This window comes from Oratosquilla oratoria, chromosome 44 (assembly GCF_046742065.1).
Source record: "Oratosquilla oratoria isolate Oo_2021 chromosome 44, ASM4674206v1, whole genome shotgun sequence".
NCBI lineage: Eukaryota > Metazoa > Arthropoda > Malacostraca > Stomatopoda > Squillidae > Oratosquilla > Oratosquilla oratoria.
This window is the reverse complement of record NC_134820.1, coordinates 28,967,824-28,981,139: the sequence shown is the minus strand read 5'-3', so window position 1 is coordinate 28,981,139 and position 13,316 is coordinate 28,967,824. Positions and strand designations below refer to the sequence as shown.

Genomic DNA, 13,316 nt, shown 5'->3' with positions numbered 1-13,316 from the left:
AACCACTGGGAAATTGAAAAAGCAGATACCGAACGTTTTCGTCTATGAAGACGTTTTCAAATGTACCTTTGAAAATGTCTTAATAGACGAAAACGTTCGGTATCTGTTTTTTTAATTTCCCGCTACAAGTCGTTACTCCAACTCTCGTGAGCGGGGAGTTGGGGGTATGTGTGCGTGTAAGGTCATAGCATTACCCATGGATCGGTCACACGAACTCTGAGCTCTCTTCCGGGAGGGAAATACCTGTCGATCACGAGTCCAACATGTGATCCAAAGACCAAGGTGAATACACACACACACACACACACACACGTACGTGTTTGTATGTATAGGCATGCATATATAGTTCATCTATATGCAGTATAACATATGTCCAGCCGTGTAATTGAATATAGAGAAGATGTGTGCAAGCGAGTGATCCACAGGTGGCTGAAACGACCGACGACTGAAAGGCAGAACCGAACTAATAGTGACGTCAAATCGCCACCACGTGACGTATCCGTTCATTTCTTCCATATCAAACGGATCTGTTCATCACACCTGTGCCGTGGCGGTGACGTCACGTGGTGAGGTGGTGACGTCATGAATCGTGAATCTGATTTTGTTCAGAAAGGTAAATTGGGTGTAACCAGTCCTATCCTTGGGAGGCAACAGAATAGCAGGATCTTTTTTTAACTGGTCTCCAATGATATATGAGATGCGTGACTCTGGTCCGCAGGGACATTCCTAAAGTACTGTCTGAATAGAATGTGCAGTCGGTATCACAAGTGAGGGATAGCAGAACGTAAATAATACCAAGACGCAGTTTCACAACACGAGAACGATATGCATGTTGGAACCACACTGTCGATGAATTGCGTCAGTCGAACCTTGAACTGATAATATCAACCTCAATCTCATTAGACACAAGTGTGTGGAACGATATTTTAATCGCGGAATTGACCATATGTGCAGCTGTCGAGTCCCACACTTGAAACCTGTCGGAGAAAGAAATTCATGCAGGGGATCCGCGGCCCCTAACTGGCAACGGTTACCTGACTGGCACATAAGTTGATCAAGGAAGGGATAGTGTAGTGCGTCTATGGCAGCGTTTCTCAACCTTGTTACCTTTGCGTAACCTTTAAAATAAATTGCATGTCTCAAGGAACCCCTGCAAAAAAAAAAAAAAAAAAAAAAACATATACCATATCTTTCTCATTTTATTTTCATTGTAATAATAGGTTAGACAGGATGATGTCTACATTGCATTATTACAATAACCAAGAATATGTCGTGCGTGTTTAATTATATTACGTATATGAAATTAGAAAATCAAAAGTGCACTAGCTTATCTCACTTGTTCTCGCGGAACCCTTAGGGACCTTTTGCGAAACCTTAGGGTTCTGGGGAACCCTGGTTGAGAAACGCTGGTCTAGGGTGAGGAGCTGATGGACTAAATGGTGGCAGTGATGTCGGGTGGCGATATTTTGGTCCTCCCCTACCAAACTGTATGTTCATAGCCCCACCCCCGCCTTCCCTCTGTAATTCCTTCCAGTCGTTTCAATATGGTGGCCGCTCGGATGCGTTAAGTGTCTCAAGTATTCTCAAAATCAATACGAAATGTTATGCAACTCGATATACAGTGTATTACGTTTTATAACAAATTGTGGGCGAGTGATGCCATTACCTCTTCTAATTATGTTCATGGCTGCGATCCTAAGTATGTACAAGTTTGCAATGTGTGTTCATTCTGTGGCCAGTTAGGGTTAATGAAACGCAAATTCAATTTTGGTTTTTTCATATATGATTTCATGTGAAATATGAAAATATAGTAGGTAATGAAATATGAAATGGTAAACTTAATAGTAGAATATAGAAAAATACGGCAAGCAATGATATATAAATGATAACCTTAATACTAGGCTATATAAAAATACAATAAGTAATGAAATACAAATGGTAACCTTAATAGTAAGATATATATAAGGAAATACAATAAGTAATGAAATATAGATGGTAGACTTAAGTATGGGATATCACCTTTTAGTTAAGAATACCCCAGTCCACATAGTTTTCAGATAAACCGCTTTCGCAGTTTCCATTCTCTTTTCAATCATTCAAACTTAAATGATTTCCAAAATATACTGCAGCTATGACTAAGCTGTATTCTCTTTCATTTCATTTTTAGATTTTAGTGTACTTTTTTGGCTACCTCCCTTGTAAGGGGGAAAAGCCTTTGGTATATATATGTACTTTTATACACTACACACTCATGCCAGGATTCCCTATTGCCCAAAGTACAACACAACATCTATGAGTGACTTTTAGGTCAGCCCTGTGGCTGTTGCCGGTTATCGGGGGGCTGTGGGTCACCTACAAAAGAGACCTGGGGCAACGGATTGATCTCGAGCATTCCACGTTTATACCAGCTTTCTTTTCCACCCCATCATCTGCTGCCACATCCACTCCTACATACCTGAACACTGTTTTTTAATAATGATTTATAATAATAATGATATTAATGATAATAATAATTGTAATATTTTCCACAAAGCACTCATTAGCTTTTTCTATGAACACCCGCTCAAGATCCATCTGTCCCTTAGTCATCTTTCTTACATTGCACCGTTCCGACTTTTTATATTCATAATTGTACCCACTGCACTTGACAGACCCATTCTCATGTTCTTTTTTTTTCAATTGTGTGGTTGCTATGATATGAGAACATGGTGCATAAATCGTCTAGAATGATAATTATTACGATTCACTGACTAGTAACCCACAGTCCCATAATTATCCAGCAGCGGTCTTCGGGTCATCCTATAGCTCCCTCTGGGAAGAAATTCGATATAATTGTCTTCGTTGCATTTGTGTGAAACTGTCTCTACCCCATCGTAGGAGTAGATGGAAGTGCTCGACGATCGTCATCTTTTGTATAAAAAAAAAGTGCGAAGGCAATAAACAGAATTGACAGAGATCTTTTAGACTCGTTCCGGAGACCGAATCCCAACCCCTTGCGGTTGCACATACAGCTGAAGGTTGATGGGATATGAAGATGGACGGCAGAGGGACGATTCTTCCCTGATGTCCATCTCGGAGGCGTGTATCCGTCTTTGGTCCCTGGGGTGTATGTATGGTTTTACAGGGATTGTGTGACGACTGTCATCTTGTTGTTCTTTGGCCAATTCGATCTCACCACACGACGCACTTCTTAGGTCGGTTCATCAGAGAGGTGTCTTTGCAACTCCAAATCTTGGAGAATTCCTCCATGTTACTCATGGGCCCGTTGACGCGAAATTGGCTCGGTGAGTGGGGATCAGTCAGAATCTGCGAAATAATAATATTGAATACTTAGATGTGATTGGCTTGGTTTCGCGAGTCCCATACATATTACTGTGACCATCACTGCGCCCAGTTCTTAGGTCATGTTGGACCTTAATTGCAAAGCGAAACTGAGATGGATACGAGCATTAGATCCTGAATTTTCGAAACAGAGGCACTTGAACACAGGAAATGATAAGTGACAAAACAAACTGTAAAATGCACACAGAACTTCACAATATGAGCAGCCATTATGGATTGACGTTCTCTATCCAACACTGAACTGAGTCATTGTGGATCTACTACCTCCCATTAGTTCTTGGCTTAGGGCACAAATGGTGAGTCCAGCGGTCCCCTGAAGGTTCAGTAGACCCCAAAATGAGGACCACAACAAAATGAAACTGATAAAGATGAACTTCAGAAGACACACAATTTTTGGACGGCAGGTCACGCTTACCTGGTTAAGGAGTCCCTGGTTGGTGATGGATCCACACCACAGGTTGGCGTTGGCGATGAAGAAGAGCTGTTCGGGAGAGTAGTTTTCGAGGCCTGGAAGCCGAGGTTCCTCCCCATTACGGTCGACGTACTTCCTGTAGGCAAAGAGCGCTTCGCGAAGTCCGCCGTTGTCGGCAATGTTCTCACCCTGGGGAGGAGTACTCTCCGATGAATGTCACGTACATACTATATATATATATATATATATATATATATATATATATATATATATATATATATATATATATATATATATATATATGCACAAGTATCACAAATCACACGTGACTACACCGATATGCTGAATACCACAGGGAAAAGAAAAAATCTTGGAATCCGAGCGCTTTCGTGATATTTTCACATCTTCAAGGATTGCAATAGAATGTAATCCTTAATGATATGAAAATATCACGAAAGCGCTCGGATTCCAAGATTTTTTCTTTTCCCTGTGGTATTCAGCATATATATATATATATATATATGTATATATATATATATATATATATATATGCTTGAAGTCTACAGCTGTAGTAGCATTGTTCAACTTGTATGAAGTATTCTCGATGTTTCTAATGAGAGAGCGGAGGTTGGAGGTCAGGGTATTGATAGAATCTCCAAGGTACGAGTACTTGTTATTGGCTTGGTTTCGCGTGTACCTTGGCGATTCTATCAATACTCTGACCTCCAACTTCCACTCTCTTATTAGAAATATCGAGAGTACTTTATACAAGTTGAACAATGCTACTACAGAGGTAGACTTCAACAAAGCCTGTATTCAAAATTACCTTCCTAAGAATATATAGATAGACAGGTAAAACCTGTTCCTAATGCTTTGTTTATTCCTGCTCTGCATGGAACACGAATTTAAGAACACAAACACATGTACATGTTCACGATGGTCATGTTGACTTTCACAAGTTACAAGCACGTCATCGAAAATTTGTAAAGAAAAGATAAAAAAAAAAAACAAGAAAAAGAACGCCTATCCCACCTGCGTGTTGACTCCATTGACTGTGGCATTGTCGACATAACCATCCAGCTCGGGCAAGTGGAAATCACTGTACTGGTCGACGATGCACTGAGCCTTAGACTTGAAAGCCTGGAGGGTGGCGTTGTTCCACCACGGAATGGCGTTCCCGAGCTTGTCGTTCTGGCGTCCTTGGTCGTCGAAGCCGTGAGTGATCTCGTGGCCCATCACCTGCGTTGGATGTCACATCGAGTTCGGCGATGACGGTCGAAGTTCGGGGATGACCGAAGAAGGAGACAAAAATAAATAAATAAATAAATAAATAAATAAATAACAGGAGGATGACATGTTTGGAGATGTAAAGGTACTTTGTGTTTTGATTTGTCACACACACACACACACACACACTCATGTACACACACGTATACAAACACACACACTGCACTGCGAGTCGTTACTCCAACTCTCGTGGGCAGGGAGTTGGGTGTGTGTGTGTGTGTGCGTGTAAGGTCACAGCATTACCCATAGATCGGTCATATATCTGATCTCTCTTCCGGGAGGGAAATAGATGTCAACCACGAGTCCAACATGTGATCCAATACCATGGTGAATTACACACACACGCACACATTTGCTCTGTTGCTATTGATGCCATACCCAATATACCGTATATTTTTATCATTATTATTATTATTATTATTATTATTATTATTATTACTATTATCATTATTATTATTATTATTATTATTATTATTATTATTATTATTATTATTATTATTATTATTATTACCGGTATTATCATTATTATCATTATTACCGGTATTATTATTATTATTGTTATTACACACATGGACACACACACACACACACATAACATACGCTCATACGAGCTCTGAGCTTTCTTCCGGGAGGGAAATAGCTGTTATATACACACAAGTACATACAGTCCACAGACCCTGGCAAGACAGACCCGGAGATAGAGAGAGAGAGAGATAGAGGGAGAGAGAGAGAGAGAGAATTCCTCGTTTGTCTTTCTTGCACGGAACTCACCTGCCCGATGCCACCATAGTTGAGGGCTTGGAGTGAGTTTGCCCTGTAGAACGGCGCCTGGAGTATTCCAGCAGGGAAGGTGATGGAGTTGTACTCAGGCATGTAGTAAGCGTTGACCATGGCAGGAGGCATAAACCATTCTTCTCTATTCGTTGCGTGGCCGAACGTACTTAGTTCTTTATAACTCTTCCACTTCCTATAGATATGAAAAAATAATATTATGTTTATAATTCAAATTATTTTTCGTTTGTTTTGTGTTGTTTTTATCAATTATTAAAAAAAAATATTTTGTTTTGTGTTGCTTCTTGTTTTGATTTGTTTCGTGTTTGTGTTTTCCACCTGACCTTCGTAGTTCTTTATAACTCTTCCACTTCCTATAGATATGAGAACAAAAATAATATTATATTTATTATTTAGACAAATTTTCGTTTGGTTGTGTTGTTTCTTATTGTGTCTTGTTTTTGTTCACATGTTTGTTTGCGTGTTTTGTTTATGCATTCACCTGACCTCCGTAGTTCTTTTATAACTCTTCCACTTCCTATGGATATGAAGAAAAAATTATATATTTATTGTTTAAATATTTTTTCGTTTGTTTTGTGTTCTTTCTTGTTTTGTTTTGTTTTTGTCGAGATGTTTGCTGTTCCCGCCTTACCGTACCCGCGTCAGACAACTCCATTGTCCCTCATCACTCCAGGTATACCATCAAACTCCCTCGGGACTGCCCGAGGCGTCCGGCCATTCCCTTGGGAACAGACCCCAACCGCCAACAGGTTCCTTCTTTCATCAAGGTGCGTCTTAAAGGGAGGATGCATCTAACATGATGTGCTTCTTAAAGGGAGGATGCGTCTAACATGCGGTGCGTCTTAAAGGGAGGATGCGTCTAACATTCTGTGCGTCTTAAAGGGAGGATGCGTCTAACATGCGGTGTGTCTTAAAAGGAGGATGCGTCTAACATGCGGTGCTTCTTAAAGGGAGGATGCGTCTAACATGCGGTGCGTCATAAAGGGAGGATGCGTCTAACATGCGGTGCGTCATAAAGGGAGGATGCGTCTAACATGCTGTGCGTCAAGGGAGGATGCGTCTAACATGCTGTGCGTCAAGGGAGGATGCGTCTAACATGCTGTGCGTCTTTAAGGGAGGATGCGTCTAACATGCGATGCGTTTTAAAGGGAGGATGCGTCTAACATGCTGTGCGTCATAAAGGGAGGATGCGTCTAACATGCTGTGCGTCTTAAAGGGAGGGTGCGTCTAACATGCTGTGCGTCTTAAAGGGAGGATGCGTCTAACATGCTGTGCGTCTTAAAAGGAGGATGCGTCTAACATATTGTGCGTCTTAAAGGGAGGATGCGTCTAACATGCGGTGCGTCATAAAGGGAGGATGCGTCTAACATGCGGTGCGTCTTAAAGGGAGGATGCGTCTAACATGCTGTGCGTCTTAAAGGGAGGATGCGTCTAACATGCTGTGCGTCATAAAGGGAGGATGCGTCTAACATGCTGTGCGTCTTAAAGGGAGGATGCGTCTAACATGCTGTGCGTCTTAAAGGGAGGATGCGTCTAACATGCTGTGCGTCTTTAAGGGAGGATGCGTCTAACATGCGATGCGTTTTAAAGGGAGGATGCGTCTAACATGCGATGCGTTTTAAAGGGAGGATGCGTCTAACATGCTGTGCGTCTTAAAGGGAGGATGCGTCTAACATGCTGTGCGTAAAGGGAGGATGCGTCTAACATGCTGTGCGTCTTAAAGGAAGGATGCGTCTAACATGCGATACGTTTTGAAGGGAGGATGCGTCTAATATGAGGTACGTCTCTTGACTGTATAAACGTAAACTCTCTTGTACGTATTCCTTTAACCATATTTATCATTTCCAAGTCAACGGAAGCATTTGATACTGGCAGCTTCTCCGCGAATTGTTGCTTTGCGGGCAAGTGAAAGGCGGACAAATTTTCGACACATTTTCGTTTCAGTATTTGAATTCGTAATACGTTTTTCCTGTTGCTTATGATGTCAGTGTATAAAACGCCAAGTTTTGGTAATAGGAAAATATATCGCGAAAATATTATACTCTTTTTCCATTTGTGTTCCTCTCCCGCCTCATTTGCCACAGTGATTTAATGTGGCGTGCAGGGATTTCTCGCTAGCATGCTACTTGCTTTTGCTACATCGTTTGAGTGGAAACGACTTCGGTTGCGATATTTTCGCTTTTTCAAATCTCCAACTGTCAAATTACTCTTGCGTCATGTAGCGAGAAGCTAAATGACGAACTAAAAGAAGTTGAACCTTCTACGAATGTTAGGCACATTTTTGAGATGTCCCTACTTAAGTCTAGAATATTGTAACCGAAGTCGTTTCTACTCAAACGAAGCAGCAAAACCAAGTGGCTTGCTAGCCTAGTGTGCCGACATTTGAAGCTAATTAAAATCATCTGATTTTAGTCAGAATAGAATGAAATGTTAGTCGAATAGTCTTGACTGACGTTCCCTCATCTTGCTAGACTAGTCTAGTGCTAGACAAAATAAAATATATGAGAAGAAACAGCAACGCAAGATATAAATGTAATCCACAGGTGGTCTGCAGGTCTGCGCGCCACTGAATGAGCATAATCGCTGCACCATGACCGATGTGCCATTTGCTAAATACATTTTTTTCCGTCCTACTCCCGCATCACTAATGTCTAATATATAATTTGAAGTTAATATTCCCTTAATATATTCGACATCTTCCAGTTTATTTCTATTTGATAGCTAATCAAGATTCGATAATTTCTCAAAATGTCAGCCTGTCTGACTAGCAATTTTTTGTGTCGTATCGGAAAGCTGTTTTTGGTCAGCAGGAAACTCTTGTTCATGATCTCTATATCAGCACTTGTAACCACCATGTGATGATAGACCCTTTAATAGTACGACGTTTTGTTTCTTACAGTTTTTTTTCAAGTACTTGAAAGTATTTCTAAAAGCTAACAAGCGAAATGTACCAATAAACGCTGCGTCCTCACATTGGTGTTTATGTCGACAACTTGTCGGTGACTGCCATTCTTATAAATAACAGTATTTCCCGTTTCGCTGCTTTGCCTTCCCAATATTCAATTCCTTCGCTATGACTACCATTAACTTGAAATTCTATATTTATATAGACACGAGAATGCGTGTTGTGCACAGGTTAGATGTAAAACAAATCAAAAGACTGATAAAACAGTCTCTCACCTATTTAACCATACGTTACAGACCGCCAAATATCAAGGAGTCACACACACACACACACACACACACACAATCAATCAATCATATATATGAGCTCAGAGCTCTCTTACGGGAGGGAAATAGCTGTCGATCACGAGTCCAACACGTAATCCAAGACCATGGTGAATCACACACTCACAAACGCACACACGCACGCACTCACACATACAGCATATGAGCTCTGAGCTCTCTTACGGGAAGGAAATAGTTGTCGATCACGAGTCCAACACGTAATCCAAGACCATTGTGAATCACACACACACACACACACACACACACACACACACACACACACACATTGCTGATGTAGTGGTTAGCGTCGCAGCCTACCACGCTACGGAACCTCATTCGCGCCCCAAACTAAATAAGCAAGCGCCCCCCACCCTTTCGGTACGGAAATATTTAACACAGACTTGTACTTACTTGAGTGTAAGAGTGTTCTCGAAGTGAGCCTCCAGAGTGATATTCTCGAGGTCGGCATGGAAGCTTGCCAAAGCAGAAGCGTTGCCGTACCAATCAGGATAAGCGATGAATTTCTTGATCGCCTCTGCCTTCTCCATCGCTTTGGGCTTCGTATCGTCGTCCATCCATTCGTTTTTACCAAGGAGATCCTTGAAGGATGACCGTAGATCCTCGACCATCTCCGAGGCGTCCTTCTTCGTCTGTTCGGGGAAGTACTCCTTGACGTACGCGGTCCCGAGGGCGATGCCCAAGTGGCTGTTCGCTCGGTCTACGCACTCCCTCCACCTCGGGTGGGATGCTGTCACTCCAGAGGAGACCATGTGGTACTCGAAGGAGGCATCCCGCATGCACTGTGTAGTCTCGTCTCCCAAGGACTTAACGTGTCGCCAGAGGATGTAATTGGACAAGACTCTGGAGTCTGTGGAGTTCAAAAGGTCTCCCAGCTTGGTCAGATACTCCTTTTCCTGCACGATGACGCGAGTGGACCCGTCGATTTTGACGTCCGTGGAGGCGAATACCTTAGTGAGCATCGCATCCCAGTCGATGTTGAATGCCGAAGTCATCTGATCCAGATCGGAGACGTTCATGGGGTTGTACATGCGGTCGACGTCGCGCCGATCCTCCGCGGGTGTTGTGATATTTGCCAGGCTCATTTCGAACTTGACCACCTCCTCCACATCAGCGTGGATCTTCAATTTCTCCACTGTATTGTTGAGAGACTCGGCTACTAGAGTGGCCACGTCCTCCATATACTTCTTGTACGCCTGGATCCTGTCTTCGTAACTGGAGGGATTTGTCAGCACAGTTCGTGGCATCCCGAGGGAGGTCTGGTCGATGTAGATGGCGGTTTCGTCGGTGGACTTTTGGTCTGCGAAGACCCAAACATTGACAAACAGTCCAGCGCCGAGTCTATCCCGAGCATCTGCGACCGCCCCCTGCCAGTCGAAGTCGTCTGACCAATTTGGGAGCGTCATCGGCCATCCCCCGTAGGACTCCAAAAAATCCGTTAACGGCTTCAGACCCAGTTCCTCCAGACGGCTCTCGTTCAAGCAAGACTGATAATATGTCTTGCTTTTGGTAATCGGCGTTGAATCGGAGGAGCTTATGGGCTCCTGGATGATCTTGCGAAGGGCATGGACCAACTCTTCGCCTACGAAGTCGAACTGTGTCCATCTGGATGAAGACTCGGGGACTGGATTTTTGTCGATCCATCCCTGGCATGCGAACTTGTAGAAATCGTCGCAGGGATCAACAGAGGTGTCTAGGGCCTCGATGATATTCGCAGCTGCCACCGTGCATTCCAGCGAACTACAAATCTCCAGGTCCTCACCGTTCTCGGTCAATACGTGGTAGACTGGAAGACCGCCCGCCTTTGGTTTGTATCTGTTGATGGGAACACAGAGTCACAGTGGCTCAACTTATGACCCGTGGATGGAGTATTAGCCAGAGTAGAGGCCAGAATATTTGCCGTAAATGATATTCTAGCCAAAACATTAGCCTTGTCAGTACAGAGAAGAATGACCAAAATGATACATGGACTCAGAAGTTTGCCTTTCGAAGAGAGGCTTAGGCACCTTAACTTACACTCTCTGGAAAGACGCAGAGTGCGGGGAGATCTAATAGAGGTGTTCAAGTGGATCAAAGGCTTTAACAAGGGCAGTTATAAACTGGTCAAATTTAGATTTAAAAAGGAAATAGGCAAGAATTGGTTTACTAATAGGGTGGTTGATGAATGGAATAAACTTAGTAACCATGTACTAAGCGCTGAAACTATCAGTTGTTTTAAGAAACGATTAGACAACTTTATGGATGGAGATGACAGGTGGTGATGGATACGGAGCTGCCTAGTGTAGGCCTTATGGTCTCTTGCAGTCTCCTTCATTCTTATGTTCTTCTGTTATGTTCTAACTATTAGCTAGAACCACAACTGTAATAAAATTGTCCAATTTGAATAAACCCAAAATCAAGTTCATATAATTTCTAAAATTTCTTTTTGTGAAACAAGATTCAATAATATTTCTTTCTACAATATTATTACAGAAGTAATTACTTTAGAATTGGACAATTTTATTATTGACAAGATTGTGTGTGATAATTTGTAACATGGGACCTTTCCGAATATCCTCTGTCTTCTTATGTATATATTGTTTCTTTCTGTATTGCTTTTCTGTACCTTTGAAAATGTCTTAATAGACGAAAACGTTCGGTATCTGTTTTTTCAATTTCCCAGTGGTTTCTGCAAAAATAGTTCATCACGTGTGTTTTGTGATTTATTTGCATACGAATGTATATGATAATGCACAGTATTATTTAACTAATTGTAGTTTACAGGAAAGGAGCAATGCTCGTGGGGCTCTGTTTCTTACTCTGTGTGTACGTATGATAACGTGCAATTCCAAGAGGTATACACATGATAATACACGGTAGAAATAGGCGATGAGAGACGTGTATGCGTGTACACACGTGTGTGTGTGTGTGTGTGTGTGTGTGTGTGTGTGTGTGTGTGTGTGTGTGTGTGTGTGTGTGTGTGTGTGTGTGTGTGTGTGTGTGTGTGTGTGAATGGTACTGTACCGTACAGGCAAGGAGATACACGTCTATAGTAATGCACAGTAAAAATAGACGAAGAGAGATATACCTGTATACGTATGATAATACACGGCAGAAATAGGCGATGAGAGATGTGTATGCGTGTACACAAATGTGTGTGTATGTGTGTGTGTGTGTGTACGAATGGTACTGTACCGTACAGGCGAGGAAATACATGTCTATAGTAATGCACAGTAAAAGTAGACGAAGAGAGATGTACCTGTTAGGAGCTGTGGAGTCCCCGTTTGTCGCAACAACGGCCACCAATGCCACGCAGGCCACGACTGCCACGGCACTTAATCCCAGAAGAATCTTTTCAAGTTTCGTTCGACGATCCCACACATTACCACCTCCGTTCCTCACCAGCTGATCCTGACTCGTCCCGTAATCCATCGTCAGTCTTCGATATCCAACGAAAATCTAACCCCAAACCCGAAATCGTATAAGGCGGGTTGTCGAAAAGGGATCTTTCTTCAAGAAATTTCGGAAAGAAAAAGAGGACACTCTCTTCGCGAACGACCCCACTTTCGTAGCTCGAAAGCGTCTATCAGCACAGCTGTGGTACACTACCCTGTATATATACTAACCCAAACAGCTGATAACTGACCGTCCAACGCACATACGAACACACTAACGTAAGCCTAGATGTGAGTGATCTCGCACATGTCCGATATGTGACACATGTAACATATGTAAACACATACGTGTTTGAAATGTTCATACACAAGGCGTTCATTATGAAATCTACAGTGTTCCCAGCAATAAGGTTTTTGTTTATATGTAAAGTACACACACACGAATACACACACACACACACACACACACACACACATTTGTGGAACGAATTAAAAGAAATTAATCAAGTGGGAGACATTAATGAATTTAAGGCAAAATCTGACAGATATTGAGGCAGCAGATCATGAACACTGCTTCAGTCCTGTGCATTATTATTAGGTAAACAGGCACACACACGCGCGCGCGCGCACGCACGCACACGCACGCACACACACACGCACGCACACACACATACAATGAGTCATGGTAAAAAAAATTAAATATGTTAGGAAATATAGCTTTCCACATAGATATGTAGATTTATCAAATAAATTGGATGAGAGCCTAATCCGAGCCAACAGTATAAACTAATTCAAGGTAAAGTTTGATGAGTGGGAGCAAAGAGACGGGACTTCATGAGCACAGCTCCAACCCCGTATATTAC

The 13,316-nt window shown here is 42.3% G+C and overlaps 1 protein-coding gene across 1 annotated transcript in view; it reads right to left on the bottom strand.

Annotated features, from left to right (window-relative positions):
* LOC143022352 (uncharacterized) overlaps window positions 1-12,650 on the bottom strand; it is a 47,004-nt gene extending 34,354 nt beyond the window's left edge. The window contains exons 1-7 of the mRNA XM_076180504.1: window positions 12,318-12,650; window positions 9,473-10,894; window positions 5,813-6,008; window positions 4,787-4,993; window positions 3,758-3,943; window positions 3,176-3,306; window positions 870-977 (exon numbers count right to left, since the gene is read on the bottom strand). Coding sequence (XP_076036619.1) covers window positions 870-977; window positions 3,176-3,306; window positions 3,758-3,943; window positions 4,787-4,993; window positions 5,813-6,008; window positions 9,473-10,894; window positions 12,318-12,490 — 2,423 coding nt within the window. The 5' untranslated portion in view covers window positions 12,491-12,650. The remainder of the gene's footprint in view (window positions 1-869; window positions 978-3,175; window positions 3,307-3,757; window positions 3,944-4,786; window positions 4,994-5,812; window positions 6,009-9,472; window positions 10,895-12,317) is intronic.
* Between the last annotated feature and the right edge of the window lie 666 nt (window positions 12,651-13,316).